General features: G+C 39.1%; 1 protein-coding gene across 3 annotated transcripts in view; it reads left to right on the top strand.

The window, feature by feature from the left end:
- The window catches only part of itga11a (integrin, alpha 11a), a 107,514-nt gene that overhangs the window by 67,577 nt on the left and 22,455 nt on the right, over positions 1–17,482 (top strand). For all 3 annotated transcript variants that reach the window (XM_048184459.1, XM_048184458.1, XM_048184457.1), the window contains 8 exons: positions 11,995–12,107; positions 12,850–12,941; positions 13,153–13,267; positions 13,634–13,761; positions 13,849–13,997; positions 14,090–14,234; positions 14,514–14,679; positions 14,928–14,998. In XM_048184459.1, the coding sequence (XP_048040416.1) occupies positions 11,995–12,107; positions 12,850–12,941; positions 13,153–13,267; positions 13,634–13,761; positions 13,849–13,997; positions 14,090–14,234; positions 14,514–14,679; positions 14,928–14,998 (979 nt within the window). The remainder of the gene's footprint in view (positions 1–11,994; positions 12,108–12,849; positions 12,942–13,152; positions 13,268–13,633; positions 13,762–13,848; positions 13,998–14,089; positions 14,235–14,513; positions 14,680–14,927; positions 14,999–17,482) is intronic.

The raw sequence follows: 17,482 nt of genomic DNA, 5'->3' as shown, positions 1-17,482 counted from the left end.
TATATGTCGTAAAAGCATAAAAGCCACACTTTTATGATGGTAAAAGCAGACCTAGCTCCATACAGCTTTCATTGCACAACTCATATGGAGCTTGTGGGTGTTTTGGGGCACAGAATATTTTTTGATGGGTGATGAATATTTTAACTATTCCAGGAATCTGTTGTTCTGGTATACACTTGTCTCTTTGAGCTCTTTGAAGTATGAATAATGTGTGTTTATGACAGTTTCATATGGATTTGTGTGTTTTACACTTTTTTCTTTTTTCTTTTTTGCCTGTAATGGCAAGGCTGAATTTTCAGCAGCCATTACTCCTGACTTCAGTGTCACATTCTTCAGAAATCATTATAATATGCTGATTTGGTGCCCAAGAATTTTTATTATCAAGCCTTATTATTATCAATGTTGAAAATGGTTGTTCTGCTTAATATTTTTGTGGAAACTGTTATAAATGCATCCTTGCTGAAAAAAAAAAAATAAGTTTAAGACATGAATTCTTGGTAGACATTTGCAATGTGATCAATGAGAAGTTGTACTATTTTGGTATAGCTCCATGGTAAGATCTCTCAGTGTAACATGTTCATTACACTTGATTTCATTTTCTGATGTCTCTCTGGCTGCCAGTGGGATTTTTCCTTGGGTGGCCATTGACCGTTGCACATCCACAAAATTGGCTGGACAGATCCCTGGGGATGAACATAGAGACAAACGTGGACACATACGCACAGCCTGTTTATTTTTTTTAGAGTTTTGCAGTTTGTATTCCTTGCTGAGTTTTGACTTTTGTCTGGCATGTGACCTCAGAATTCCACAAGCAGCAGGAGGGTTGAAGCGTTCTTCATTTCTAGACACAAACTCATCTGAAATACGGCTCACAAACCACCTTTTTACACTTGAGCAGGAAAATTCATCTGTACAAGAATGTCTTGTTAACAAAGCAGTATTGATTAGATAAAACAACATGCCCGGTAATAGTTTTATGGGTTTTATGTGGAGTGTCTTGCTATAGTTTACTATAGTTTTGATACCTTTACAGTGAAGAAGTAACACCGCAGATGTGTTACGCTTAATGGTAATTACACACTGAGGTATTTGTGATGTCAATAACTCACAGGCCATGATGTAAAATCTGTGTAAAGCAATATTAAATATGTATTCTGAGTATGTCAGACCACAGAAAAATGTGTTATTAACCACTCAGCCAAATTTGAATGATAAAAAATACTGTCAAGTTAATAAATATTATATATATTAAATATTAATATAATAAAAGCAATATTCTCTGCTCTCAAACGCTGGGGTCGTGTCTGCTATTGGCACTGAAACCGTGCCCACTCACGGGAACTTACACTCATTGGTTACATACTGCCGATTATAGCCGGTTTGGCCCCATTCACCAGTAACAACGGATTATCAGTGAATCCCAGTTGTCTCCAATGAAAGTTTGTAAAACTCTCTGGTGTAAAATTTTCACTGCAGAGGCGGGTATTGGTGGTGATCCTCAGCTCTTTATCAAGGTGGCTCTTCATGAAATTAATTCACCTCTTCTTGATATCATCATTTTTAGGAAATTTAAAAAAGGAGACCGAGCTGTTTTGTAAATTATTGCAACCAGGTAATATGCATTTATATGATGAAGGCATAGCTCGCTAGCAAACTGTAGGCTGTAGTAACTAACGGTAATGACAGTAACTCGGGATTAAGTGGGCGAACCACTGATGCTAATGTGCTCTAGTTAGTATAGTGTTAACGGGATAGTTCACCCAAAAATGAAAATTACCCCATGATTTATTCACCCTCAAGCCATCCTAGGTGTATATGACTTTCTTTTTTCAGACGAATATGATGGGAGTTATATTAAATAATGTCCTGGCTCTCCTGAACTTTATAATGGCAGTAAATAGAGGATGAGATTTTGAAGCCCAAAAAAGTGCAACCATCCATCATAAAAGATAACCACACGGTTCCGGGGGGTTAGTAAAGGCCTTCTGAAGCAAAGTGATGCGTTTGTGTAAGAAAAATATTCATATTTAAAACTTTAAAAACTTAAATAACTCTAATCGTATTCGTCTGAAAGAAGAAAGTCATATACACTATAGGATGGCTTGAGGGTGAGTAAATAATGGGGTAATTTTAATTTTTGGGTGAACTAACCCTTTAAGGGAGGGGCCATGCTCAGTAGCTCCAGTGCGTCATCGAGCCATGATTTCAGGCCCACCCAAAAAACCCTAAACACAAAAATGTCAAAAAACTGTTTAACGGTCCAACTATATGAACTATATTTCATATATGAAAGTAATGAAACAGCATATCAGTGGACTCACTGGCACTTCATAGACCTCAGCACCATTGTACCATGAGCAAAGTCTTTTCTAACTCTCCAAATGTGAAAAACATTTGGCTATTAATGGCAAACCCTTTCCTCTTAGAATTTTCCAAAGGACTCGGGCCGCTAGTCCAGCGTTTTGTGGGAGATTGAATATGTAAAGGTTGTGTATTAGCGAGGCTGTTTCATTCACTGCTATTAGCTTTTTGTAGCCCTGCCACAGAGAAGAAAAAAAATGTATGAACTTAATGAATCAGAGCCTGATTGTTTTAACAGCTCACTGTGTCATTGCCCTGGAAGACTATTAAATCACTCCAACAATGGCCTTCTTTCTCATGCTCATCTCTCTATTTCTCTTTCATACTTCCTTCTTTATGATTTTTTTTATTTAGGTGAGTTTGTCCCAAGCTGAACTCAAGTGTAAAGTGTAGTGCCAAAGGCGGCTATAACACCAGTAATATTCACAATATTAATAGCAGTGAAAATATGCACACAGTCTGAGCTCCTTCCTTCTTATTTCCAGAGACATTTGAAAATGTTTAGATGAACTTTTAATTGGAGACTTAGGTTGTTTTTTTATGTGTAAACTTATTTCCTTATTTCATGCTCATTTCAAACCCATGTCAAACTTAGAGGGTTTGTTTATCCAAATATTGTTAAATCACAGAAATTTCATATTTACATAAGAAACAGTGATAAACTGTCACTTCCAGTTCATTTTGTTTATTTCAATGTATTGACTAAATTTCCTAAGTGAGGCTGAGCAGTCAACATACATCTGCAGTGCTACAACTTCTACATTCCCTAATTCCACTGTAAATAGCCTGTGGGTGTCTTATAATTGTATTTTAACTGTAATGGGTAAAATCCATTTGTTTGGGGAGCTGGATTCAGATTTTGTTGGAATGCTTCACTGGAGAAGCTTGCCAAACAGAGAAATATTTTCCCGAGAGGCCCATGATGTTGACCCTTGGCCTATGGCAGAACACTCATGGAGGTCTGGATCTGCAGTAAACGAGTGTCAGATATCGCTCCCTGAATCACACTATCCCTGAGTCGGTATTGCTCCTGTTCAGAGCATTAACCTTTACCACCTGTCAGAATCAGCTTTAGATGTGGTGATTATGGTGTGCGTGAGATGTGGTGCCTCTAAATATTTTCATTGTGGCTGGATGTATAAGTGCCTTTGTGTTTTGAATCTTTCATGTATGATGCAGAATGAAGAAGCATTTTCAAATAAGATGATCCCCTTCTGAGGGACCCATTTCCTAAAATATTTAATTCAGTTCAGTTCACATTTATTTGTTTTCACAATATTGTTTCAAAGCAGTTTTACAGAAAATACATGCTTCTACAAAACAATTTAGAGTAATCTGTTATCTGAGGTGACTGTGTCAATGTAATGTCCACTTGGCAGAAAAGTACAGTTCTAAGATTAAAGCTGCAAGCAGCGATGAAAGGGCCCTCGCACCCGGGCTCACCGCCACCCGTTGGCCTTAGGAAAACAGAGAACAGTGGTCGACATGCATGTAAGCGAATGAATACAGGAGAATTATGCCATTAAGTCATTTCGAATTGCCACACTTCCTGCTGCCAACAGGTGGCGCTATGACCATAACCAAATATTGCGATATAGATGTGTTCAGACCCGGACTGTTATCAAACACGTGAAGTTTGGAGCAGATCGGACATCATATGCCTGAGTTACAACAACTTCCTGTTTCATGGCGTTAATCACATACATTAGCACTTAGCCAAGTGTTGCATGATTTAACGTGTTTCTAGTATGTTTGGTACTTTGTGGCATATTGAAATGTGGTTCTGGGAGGGAATTACAGTGTAAAGCATGCCATTTCCTGTTGCCAGCAGGTGGCGCTATGACTAACTGAATATTGGCATATAGATATGTTCAGGCCAGGACTCTTAACACACATGTGAAGTTTGGGGCAGATCAGACATAGTATGCCTGAGTTACAACGGCTTCCTTTTTCATGGCGGAACAACAGACTTTGTTATGCCGCCACGGACACGCCCTTCAACGAAAACTCTAGATCTTCGCAATTTAACGTCACAAAGGCCTTTAGATTAGACTGACCAAAAATGACATTGATCTGATTAAATCTCTAGGAGGAGTTAATCACAGTGTAAAACATGTCATTTCCTGTTGCCCCCAGGTGGCGCTATGACTGTAACTGAATATTGTTATGAAGATGTCTTCAGGTCAGGACTCTAATAAAACATGTGAAGTTTGGGGCAGATCAGACATTGTATGCCCGAGTTACAACAACTTCCTGTTTCATGGCGAAACATCGAACTTTGCCAGGCCGCCACAGACACGCCTTTCAGCGAAAACTCTAGATCTTCGCAATTTAACGTCTCAAAGGCCTTTAGATTAGACTGACCAAATATGATGTTGATCTGATTAAAGCTCTAGGAGGAGTTCATTAAAGTACAACGCCTGGAAAAGGCAAAAACTGCCCAAATTTTGCAAAGAAAATTCAAAATATCTCACTTCCTGTTGGTTTTCAGATTTCACTCCAAGATACTTTTTTGTAAGTATTGGGCTGTTAGATGTATGTACCAAATTTCATACCTGTACGTGAAACGTAGTGTCAGGGGCACTTCGTTGAAATTTTTTAGGTGGCGCTATCGAGCCATTTTGCCACACTTAATTCTGAAACCCATATCAGACGTAAATTTTCACCACTTCTGACGTATCTGCAAAGTTTCATGAGTTTTCGAGTATGTTTCGGCCCTCAAAAAAGTGATTCACCTTACATGGCGAAACATCAGACTTTGTCGGTCACCACGGACACGCCCTTCAAAGAAAACTCAAGATCTTTGCAATTTAACATCTCAAAGGCCTTAAGATTAGACTGGCCATATATGATGTTGATCTGGTTCAATCTCTATGTGGAGTTAATCACAGTGTAAAACGTCATTTCCTGTTGCCCCCAGGTGGCGCTATGACTGTAACTGAATATTGTCATATAGATGTCTTCAGGTCAGGACTCTAATAAAACATGTGAAGTTTGGGGCAGATCAGACATTGTATGCCCGAGTTACAACAACTTCCTGTATCATGGCGAAACATCGAACTTTGCCAGGCCGCCACGAACACGCCCTTCAGCGAAAACTATAGATCTTCGCAATTTAACATCTCAAAGGCCTTTAGATTACACTGACCAAATATGATGTTGATCTGATTAAAGCTCTAGGAGGAGGAGTTAAAGTACAACATGTGGAAATGGCAAAAACTGCCAAAATTTTGTAGAGAAAATTCAAAATATCTCACTTCCTGTTGGGTTTACAAACTTTGCACCCAGGGGCTTTTTTGTAGGTATTGGGCTGTTACATCTGTCTACCGAATTTCATAACTGTACGTGAAACATAGCACGAAGGGCGCTTAATTGAAATGTTGTAGGTGGCGCTATCGAGCCATTTTGCCACACCTAATTCTGAAACCCATATCAGATGTAAATTTTCACCACTTCTGACGCGTGTGCAAAGTTGCATGAGTTTTTGAGAACGTTTAGGCCCTCAAAAATGTGATTCATTTTGGAGAAGAAGAAAATTTTGGCTGAGCAATTCCAATAGGGTCCTCACACCATCGGTGCTCGGGCCCTAATAATACAAATCATGCAATTAGCTAGTGTCATGTATTAATTTAGGCAGAAACAATGAGCATGTTAAAACCACTACAAGTTTTGATCATAATGATCACAATATATAGAAAATTTGGCAGTTTCGTATTGTCACAATTATGTTATGTTTGAGTTTGTTTTTTGTCTTTGCTTTTTTTCTTGCCTGTCTGAGTTCGTTATTAGTTACCATGGTTACTCATTTGATTATTCATTCTGTTCAGCTCTTGCCTAATTAGGTTCCTTTGTTTGTTCCCTGTATTTACGTTTTCTTCCCTGTGTCTCAATCAGCTCCCTAGCTTCCTAGGTCATGAATCAGAATATTATGTAAATGTATGTGGCCGACTCCCTGATCAGTGCCCTGACTACTGTACTAGGGAGCTGAGATGCACGCTTTGTTTCATTTGTGAGTTGTCCGGAGTTGTCAGTGTTTAGCAGCTGTTACACTGCCTTTCTCCTGAGTTACGTTGTGTGGATTATTCATTAAAGACTTTTGAATCTAATCTTCTTTGTCGTGTGTTGTCAACAACTGGTTTGTGACAGAAGACCAGACCTAGAAAAGATTTTTGTTGCAGCATTTTTTGTGAGTGTGGTTTTGTTTATTTTTTTCCCCCATGGATCTGCCCTCTGTTATACTGCCTAGAGCAGAAGGACCGGTAGCAGATCATACCCAGGACTTTTTAGATCTGGCGTGCATTACATACTACTCAGATCATTCACTCAGTGTTTTCTACCATGCCAGCCTGAGCAAGCAGGCTAGGGCATGCCTACCAGCGAACGGGCCCTGTGAGGATTTAGCCATTTATGTGGAATGGGTGCTGGTCAACAATGGATCCCCTGGCTCCGCCTTCAGCAGCTGATCCCGTCACTCCACCTTGACACTTTGCCCTTGACTCCTCTGCCTTCACTTCTCCTTCCCTTGGCTTCACCAGGGACCATTGGCCTTACGTCTCCACCAGGCTCCCTTGGACCACCAGCTCCCATTGGATCAGAAGTTGCCATTCCTACGCCACAGACCTATGAGCTATCTGCTGTGCTCAGTCTCTGCACCCCTATGGCTCAGTCTGGCTTTGCCCTCCCTCCAGCTCTGACTCTGCCCTAGAAGCTGGTTCACACTGTGCGATTTTGGCCACGATTTGGTCGTCTGAGACAAATTTTGCAAATCCTAAAATATTCCTATAATTCTAGGCAAAAATCTGTAGTCTTTGATCACTAGTTTGACATGTTCACAGACAGCCGGTTAATGACCGTTGCAATCAAATTTTACCTCCGACAAAATTCTGGCAGTGTCAGAAAATTTGGTGCACAATCCTCCAGTGTGACTTCTCCTACGACGAACGTCAAATTGTCTTTATTTTTCAAGACAAGCCATGATCAAAATTAATGATAGAGATGTCTTTGTTAGCCACCATTTCAGTCCCGTGTATACTGCCGCTCACAGTCATCGAACGTGTATGTGTTGATGATGTAAAACTCCGGACAAGATTTCATGCGCGTGTCCGTTTTTAACGTGTCCCACTGTGTGACATGTGGATCATGTTCGTACAGTCTGACAAGCAACCATCGTAAAGGACTTTTATAAATCGCACAGTGTGAACCAGCCTTTAGTCACTCTAATTCCGCCTCAGCTTTCCGGTACCCCGGTTCCACCTCAGGGGGACGTTGCTGCATCTCCGTTGCGCCTCCATAGCCTTTGGGGTCGTTTCATTTGCTCTCTATCTGTGCTCCACCACCATCAGCTCTGTTGCCATCAGTCGTCCCCATGGCCTCATCAAGAAGATCCCTGCCATATCCTACCTCCTTTGACGCTGCCATGGGTCTCTATCCCGGCTGGACTCTGGGGTTCCACCTAGCTCCTCCTGCTCAGGGCTTCTCCCTGGCTCCTCCCACTATCTGCATAACCCTGGTTTCCCCTGTTATCACCTCTCGCAGGTTCCTGTCCTCCACCTACTACACATCCTCCACCTGAGCATCCTCCCACTATTTGGACTGTTGGCACAAGGTTGTGCCTTTCCCAGGAGGGGGCGTACAGTCACAGTTATGTTCTGTTTAAGTTTGATTTCTGTCTTTGCTTTTTTCCTGCCTGCCTGAGTTCATTATTAGTTACTATGGTTACTCATTTGATTAGTCATTCTGTTCAGCTGGTGCCTAATTAATTCCCTTTGTTTGTTCCCTGTATATAAGTTCCATTGTTTCATTTGTGATTTGTCTGGTCTTGTCAGTTTATAGAGGTTGTTACATTGCCTTTCTTCTCCTGAGTTACATTGTGTGGATTAGCCTATGCATTAAAGATATTTGAATCTAATACTCTTTGTCATGTGTTCTGAACAACCAGTTTGTGACATGTATGTTGATTCAGAGTTGGCATCATCTGAAGTCCTCAAACTTGAAGTCTTCATAAGAGTCTGGATTTAAACTGAAAAAAATCTATTGCGGGCATCCTGATGTAGAAACAGAAAAGAAAATGGAAAATAATTAGCGTAGCTACTGTTCATAACATTTGAGAATGCTTTACCTCCTTTAGTGGACTTACTTAGTGGACTGACATACTTACTTATATTAGGTACTATCAAAGTTTTGTGACCTTAAAGAGCATGATGGATTGTAGGGTGATAGAAGATAGGTTAAATACACAGGAGCTAAACCATTTAGGGCCTTATAGGTCAGTAGCAATACTTTATAATGAATAAGAACAACACCTATGAAGAGACGGCGCCAGCTCCTGCGAGGACTTCAGAAGACGCAATCATCTGGATCAACGTGCACATTGCCCAATTTCTATATCCTAATTATTGTTAATATAATTCATTTTTCTAGGAGCTCATTGCTTCTACCTTCTGTTAAACTGCTAACAGTGATTGTACATTAATTGCCTAAATTATTATATTATTTGCTAACTTCTTAAATTGTGATGTTGACATGCATTCTCTGTAAAGCTGCTTTGAAATTATATGTATCGTGAAAAGCGCTATACAAATAAATGTGAATTGAATTGAATTGAATTGAATTGAATTAAATATGGAACTTAACAAGTAACCAGTGTAGAGATGGTAAAATTGGGGTTATATGATCATATTTTCTTGACCCGGTAAGAACTTTAGCAGCTGCATTACTGATGAAGTAACAGTATATCCTTGTAGATGCAAATTGTATTCTAGGAGATTCTGTGTACATGTTTTGGTCTAATAAGTAATACCTCTGTCTTATCTGAATTTAACAGAAGAAAATTACTGGTCATTAAATATTTTTGTATCTTTAAAACACCCTGTCAACTTGGATAATTTAGAGATTTCACCTGGTTGTGAAGAAGTATACAACTGAGTGGAAAATATTTAAATGTTTTCTAATTATATTACCAGGGAGAAGCATGTATATTGAGAATAGCGGAGGGCCTAAAACAGATCCTTGCAGCACTCCATAGTTTACTTATATTAACTTAGATAATTCCCTGTTTAAATAAACAAAATGGTAGCAGTCAGATACATATGATTTAAACCACCTTAATGCCTGTCCCTGAATACCAATGTAATTTTTAAATCAATGTAAGAGTATATCATGATATATAGTGTCGAACACAGCACTAAGATCACGTAAAACCAGTATCGAGATGCAGACTTGGTCAGAAGCTAGAAGTACATCATTTGTAACACAGTTTCTGTGCTATGATGGGGCCTGAATCCTGACTAAAATTTTTCACAGAATATTCAGTTCATGTAATATCTGTTTATTTGTTAATCTCGCCACTGTACACTGAGCAGTTGAGATAGATCATGCTGGTTATTTGCAAATCTATCTTTAGCGGTACGCATATGCGATATAATTAAATATGATTAAAATTATGTGTGGGTCTGGTGATGTTTTGATGACCCCAAAAGAGTTTACCAGTAAAAAAATGCAGTTTTTTGTCATTTTTTGATGCTTGTGAATTGGTTTTCACAGATCACCTAACATCCACTTAACATAACCTTGATCTCAAGATTAAAGGTGCCATCGAACGTTTTTTTTACAAGATGTAATATAAGTCTAAGGTGTCCCCTGAATGTGTCTGTGAAGTTGCAGCTCAAAATACCCCATAGATTTTTTTAAATTAATTTTTTTAACTGCCTATTTTGAGGCATAATTAGAAATGCGCCGATTCAGGCTGCGGCCCCTTTAATTGCTCGCGCTCTCCGCCCCCTCCTGAGCTCTCGACTCTATCATTGCATAAACAAAGTTCACACAGCTAATATAACCCTCAAAATGGATCTTTACAAAGTGTTTGTCATGCAGCATGTCTAATCGCGTAAGTATGGTATTTATTTGGATGTTTACATTTGATTCTGAAGGAGTTTGATAGCGCTCCGTGGCTAACGGCTAATGCTACACTGTTAGAGAGACTTATAAAGAATGAAGTTGTGTTTATGCATTATACAGACTGCAAGTGTTTAAAAATGAAAATAGCGACGGCTCTTGTCGTCGTGAATACAGTAAGAAATTATGGTAACTTTAACCACATTTAACAGTACATTATCAACATGCTAACGAAACATTTAGAAAGACAATTAACAAATATCACTAAAAATATCATGTTATCATGGATCATGTCAGTTATTATTGCTCCATCTGCCATTTTTCACTATTGTCCTTGCTTGCTTACCTAGTCTGATGATTCAACTGTGCACAGATCCAGACGTTAATACTGCCTGCCCTTGTCTAATGCCTCGATCATGGGCTGGCATATGCAAATATTGGGGGCGTACACTCCGACTGTTACGTAACAGTCAGTGTTATGTTGAGATTTGCCTGTTCTTCGGAGGTCTTTTAAACAAATGAGATTTATATAAGAAGGAGGAAACAGTGGAGTTTGAGACTCACTGTATGTCATTTCCATGTACTGAACTCTTGTTATTCAGCTATGCCGAGGTAAATTCAATTTTCAAATCGATGGCACCTTTAAATTTCAAGGTTTCAAATAAGCATACTCTTATTCTAGATTAATAATGTAATCTACTGTTAAGATCACCAAGTACTACTTTGAGCCGTGAACAGACCTCTGAGTTGCAATGCTGGGCTGCTCATGAGAAAATATAGCATTTTACATGAGAGCTACTCCTAAAAAGGCTGACAAATAACCCATGGATCGTAAAATAGCTCTTTTGCAGTAAACAGACTTTAGTTTCTCATGATTAGTTTTACTTTCACACTCTGACCCCCATGCAAAGATACTGCCTTATGTCTGACAGGAAATTTAATGGTACAGTACCACCTCACCACCATTAACTAATTATGAAGTTCTGAATAACATTTAAGAGCCCATCTTGACCCAGCACAGGCACATAAATGTGAAGTCAAGCAGTTTTTCTCTGTCCCTTGAGACCACTATCAGCATGAAAGAATTCTGCGTCTATTGCATAAACAGTTGAAAGTACACATCTTGCTGTGTTTATGGATGCCTAGTATTCCAGTGATCTGTGACTAGTTAAATGAGTCCTCCACGGCTACTTAGTGAAAGTGACGGCCTTTGCTTTTAAAAGCTGCATGCTTCCGAGAGCCGTGAAAAGTACGAACTGCTCCCTACAGTACTGCTGCTACTGCATCTGAATTATGATTGTCCCTGATTGCTCTCTGCAGGAGCAGTATTACGTGTAAAGCATGTCAGCGTTAATGGAGCGATGTGTTTAGTCAGTCTGGGTCATAGGATACATATTTCAACACGCACACAAACAGACCTCAGCAGAGTCCCACATACCTAACCGCCCTGAACGCTTCTATCGATACATTACCTCAGACATTAACATTCAACTTAAACCTGTTTAAACATTCCTTTGCTGCTAGATTCCACTCACCTGCCATCTCGCATTGATTCACTTCCTTGAAACGTCCCTGTTTTCTTAGGGAGTTTAAATCAACAGGCTTCTGGCTATATTATTTACAGGGAAGTGGATCACACACCTGCTTTATGCTTATGTGTTCTGTCTGATATTTTTGTTAGATGAATGCTGTACTGTGTCAAAGATAATATTTATATGTTTGGATTGTGGATGTTTCTAGGTTACTGGTAGGAGCCCCACTGGAAACAAATGGACAGCATCAGACAGGAGATGTGTACAAATGTCCCTTAAGCAGAAGATCTGGAGGACCCAGCTGCACCAAACTCAATCTTGGTATGGTGACTGCAGAGTTCATCCTTTACACTGTTTGTTGTTGTTGTTGTTGTTGTCGTCTTAGGACATTTCTGTGAAAAATGCAGCAAAAAAATGCTACATTTTAAATACATTTTACATCTCTTTGTTATCATTGGTGGAGTTGCACAACCCTTCGTTAATGAAAATTCTTGTCAGTAATTTTGTTGATGAGATTAACAATAGATGACTGTGGATTATGATTATTAGATATATAATTAGTATAAATACTTTTGTAAATACACTCCAAAAGGAACTTTAATTATTTACTAGCACCAAATAATTACTTCACAAAGCTTTCACAATAAGGGTAATAGTTGTGGTTTGGGTAAAGTGTTACCAGGCAAGCCTTGTGAAAAGCAATGGGGGGTGGGGGGACCACATTGATTCATTCAAATACACTTCTGATCTTTAGTTTACACGTACACATCTGGGGTCTTCGCTGCAGAACACAACATCTACGATATGTCAAGCATACTGTATGTGTTCTATATAATCTTAAGTGTGCCGATGCAACCACAAGCATAGATGCACACACATAACAGATGCAAACACTGCAGATAAAGTCAGGAATGTCTAGACAGGATTAACAAATATGTTTACTGTTAGAGGAAGTCCCTGTTTAAAGTACATATGTCACATATGGACTGTGGTCAGATTTTACAGCACAGCATTTTATTTTGCTTCCACATTTGCAACATTTGTTAATTTTTTTTCTCTTAAGGAAGGATATCTTTGACAAATGTCTCTGAACGAAAGGATAAGATGAGACTTGGAATGACCCTTTCGTCCAACCCTAAAGACAACAGCTTTGTGGTGAGTTCAATGTTTTGGATGTCTGGTTAGATGATAATGCATGTTCATTGTTACATTAAAGTCATCTGGCATTTAAACGGTTTACAACACTAATATTAAGTGTTTAAACATCATCAATTCCCTGTGGAACATGATCATGCTCATGATCTTCTTGTAAATCATAAATTCTTTTAATAATGCTGCGCTTAATAGTCTTTGTGATAATTCACAGGCTTGTGGTCCCCTTTGGTCATACGAATGTGGCAGCTCATACTACAGCACTGGAATTTGCTCCAGAGTCAACGCCAGCTTCAAGTTTTCCCGCACTATCGCTCCTGCCTTCCAAAGTAAGCACAATGCACCTGCACCCTTGATTTAACTAGGACAGTTTTTGCAGTGACATTTCGGTAATATGTTTCCACTTACTGTCTTAACTGTAGACTTTATTTTTATGCTGAATTTGGCCATGACAGTTTCTGGATCTGCCATAGGCAATATATTATGGAATTAATCTTCTTTTTAAAAAGAAAATGATCATGACTGCTCATAAAGAAAAAGCTAAGAATATAAATCCCTTTTTATTTTGATGAAAGAATCACAGACGTCGTTTTTAAAAAAACAAATCACAAAAATTTGCTTCTGAACAGAATTACTACCATTTTATGGATTTTATCTGCCAAAGGCATCAAAAACATGTAATTTCCCCTAATCAGGGTGTGAGACATACATGGACATAGTTATAGTCCTGGATGGCTCAAACTCAATCTACCCTTGGAATGAAGTTCAAGACTTCCTTATCAACATCCTGCGGAAATTCTACGTTGGACCGGGACAGATTCAGGTGTTCTTGACTTTCTGGACAATCTCAATGTGAAGTATCATATGTATTTTCATTTTTATCACGTGGGATGGATCATGTGCTTGTCAGGTTGGAGTACTACAATATGGAGAAAAGGTGGTAACAGAGTTTCAGCTGAACGACTTCCGCTCTGTGGAGGATGTGGTCAAAGCAGCTCGTAAAATAGGCCAGCGAGGAGGAGAAGAGACCAACACTGCACTGGGAATCAGTGTTGCACGGTACTGTCCCCAAACTTTTAAACAATTGTACATTTTGCTTATCTAAGAATGACATTTACAGAGCATAAGTTATTATCTATGGATATTCACAGCTCAGAGGCCTTTAAACAGGGAGGTAGAAGAGGAGCAAAGAAGGTCATGATCGTCATCACAGATGGAGAATCGCATGACAACGCTGACTTGCAGCAGGTCATTGAGGACAGTGAGAAGGACGGTATCACCAGATATGCAATTGCTGTATGTATTGCCTACCTTCAGTTTACTTCACTTTCTTTTTTGCTTTTTTTGCTGTGATATTGATCAGATGCCCATTTTCATGCTGAAATTACGTGATCTATTTTAAAATTGGTCATTGAGGTCACGTTCAGCTGCTGACACCAGTGAAAAGGACCCAACGCTTTCACCCCAACTTATTGAGCCTTAGATTTGAGATGTTGTCTTGGGTACTCAGGAGAAATCCATCATGTTTGAGCTTTCTTCAGACTGACTGTTTCTTGTCGTTCGTCCTCACAACAGGTACTGGGCTACTACAACCGCAGAGGCATCAACCCCGAAGCTTTCCTTAATGAGATCAAGTACATCGCTAGTGACCCCGATGATAAGCATTTCTTTAATGTGACAGACGAGGCAGCTTTGAAGGACATAGTGGACGCTCTCGGAGAGAGAATCTTCAGTTTAGAGGGTTGGCGATTTTACCACAATGGCACCACACACAGCATTGCATCATATCCATAACACAGCCCAAAACCTCAGCCTGTAAAATCTCTGCACAGCCCTACACTGTAAATCACATTAGACCAAATCTTCAAATTCATACCGCATCTCTTTGCTATATTCTCTGTGCCAACTCTTTCTTTAAGACCACTGAAATCTGCAATGCTCTGTTGTAGGAAATGGTGGACTGAGTGTTAATGTTGTCTTTGTCTGCAGGGACTAGCAAGAATGGGACAGCATTTGGTCTCCAGATGTCTCAGGCTGGCTTCTCCACACACATAGTGGAGGTGAGTCTTTATGTCCATCTGTGAGCGCATTTACATGCACAATCTTACATACGGTAATGTAAACACGTTAACCCGTTTGCCTTTATCAGAGTAAGGTCATAAGCTAAAGCATATACCGATCGACTCAGATAGATTTTTCACCCTTACCCCGATTTTGCCCGGCATGTAAACATTAAACCTGCATTCTGTCAGATTATTGAACTGTGCATGTGTGATATGTGACAGGAAAGTTTCCTGCAGATTTAAGCACATCCCAAAAGAGTGAGAATTTTACGGTAGGGGAGGAGGAAATATATCACAAACTCCGACTTTCTTGACACAAGAAGTTATAAAAAAAATTGTGAAAATACTGCTTACAAATGATTCAGGTTTTACGTCACTACCCGGCAATAACCAGATTTTTAAAATAAAGTCTTGTAAACATGGTTTACCTACATTGGCGGGTTATTGGCTTCCATGTAAACTGGAACAATGGGTTAATTCAATAAGCTGATTTTTGGGATTTATCAGTGTATCGGTGTGAATATAAACATGCTTTGTAAGTTCTCGGTCGACTTTATTCCTCAGTTCTTTTTTTCCATTTCATCTGAAAGAAAAGCCTAGACAGTTTAAGTGAGATCAGATTAAGAACTTTGTCTGAACCAAAAGTCAGACATTCAGTGAATGTTTAGGTTTACTTTCTTTGAACTGAAACCTTATCTTTCTGTATTGCTTTCTTTCTTTCTGTCTCCTTAAACATTCTTCATTTCTTTTCTTCTCTTTCTTTAGGTCATCTCTATATGTCGCTGTCAGTAATATGATACACCAAAATTATTATACCTTTACAATGGTGAGCAGATAAGATTCCTCCCTGATAATTCAAACAAGCCTCTTACTGATTCTCATTCCGAAAAATATATATAAGGCCCAGGCTTTCCCAGGGAAGGGATTATTATGGTGAGAAGTGTGGAGGAGTCGCACCTCAGGGGAGAAGAAAAATTTTTCTTCTCTGTCTGAACTCGAAGCTGATATTAGAGCTGGTTTGTCCTCCAGCACAGACTCAGCATTCTACACTCTCATACTGTACCTGCTGTTCTGGCAGGCCATCTGCCACGCTCCGTCCAAAAAATCAGCCTAAACTGTACCTGGTGGGTCTATATCCATCCAAGATCTGCTCCCAACTGTAACGCTAATCATCTCTGTCCAGGCAGCACAGTCTGCTGATGCAACCCCTCTGATTTTTCCACTCTGTCCCCTGAAGGCAAGCAAAACCTGCCATGAGAGTTATTTATATCTAGTCTTTTTTGTGGAAGAAACATAGGAAAACTCCAGATGGCCATTGGGATGACTGGAAATCCAGTCCATCAGACTTCTGGATGCCTGGAACAGCATCTGCAACAAAAGCATCTTGAGTGTTGAGAGGAGGGTATAAGTTGTTGGAAAGAATGTTTGCATTCTGTGAGAAAATCATACCTCTAAATCCAGATGGTGTTCTCTAAATGTGTCTAAGTTTAACAGTGGCTTATATGGCATATTCAGCTTACACTTTATTTCATGCCCCAGATTTTTTTTTATTTGGTTTATTTATTTGTGGATTTTTGTACATTTATCATGATCACAAGACAACATTATTTGACATTATAAAACGGTTAGTTCATGTCCTTGATTCTGATTGGTCAATAACTGTGTTTTATTCACAATAAAACACGACTATGACCGCTTCACTCAACGGTTCTGTGTATCACTTCATAATACCCTTAGCAACCACTCTTAGCAACGTAAACTGTTTGTTCTCAGTTGATATTGTTCATTGAAGCTTACTGTATTATGTAGAAGAGTATAGTGAGAAAGAGATTGAGTGAGCGAGTTTATTACCTGCATTCAGATTTAGCTTTTTCCTTCAGGTCAGTCCATGTTCATAATAAAAAATCTGTTTAAAAGATGTATTATCTTGTCCTTTTAACAGTTAAAGGGGTTTTCCCATGACTGACAGCACTAGTCAAAGCATTTGTCTGTTGCGTTTTGTTCCGTGTTCACAACAATTCAGTCTTTTCAATGTTAAATTCTTCGCTACTGACTGACACACTCATAAAGATAGTCTTTGCCGCCATCTAATGGCGTAATAATGTAACTTCTGTTGCTGTTCCCGGTCAGGGACTATTTTTTCCGGCAGAAGGAAGGCTTTTAGTAAAAGTTTACTTCATGAAAGTTGCATTGATACATATTTTTGGCTTTAATGTTTGTACTGTGTGGTAACCATTTTATAAAAGCAATAAGGTACTCGAGGCTAGTGCTATATTGTGAATAAGTCACTGCTGAAGGGGTTGACTTATTCGCAATACAGCACAGCCTCGAGTACCTTATTGCTTACTTATACTGCATCAATGCAAAGTGATTGCATAGACATAACAGTGAATTCAGCAAATAAAGCAATAAATATTAAATTTGTTGATGTAATTGAGAAAGGTTAAAGTTAGTAATTTTAAAGTTAATTGAAAAAGAAAA

This window comes from Megalobrama amblycephala, linkage group LG3, assembly GCF_018812025.1.
Source record: "Megalobrama amblycephala isolate DHTTF-2021 linkage group LG3, ASM1881202v1, whole genome shotgun sequence".
NCBI lineage: Eukaryota > Metazoa > Chordata > Actinopteri > Cypriniformes > Xenocyprididae > Megalobrama > Megalobrama amblycephala.
Note: the sequence above shows the minus strand (reverse complement) of the source record. Positions and strands in the feature narration are given on the sequence as shown.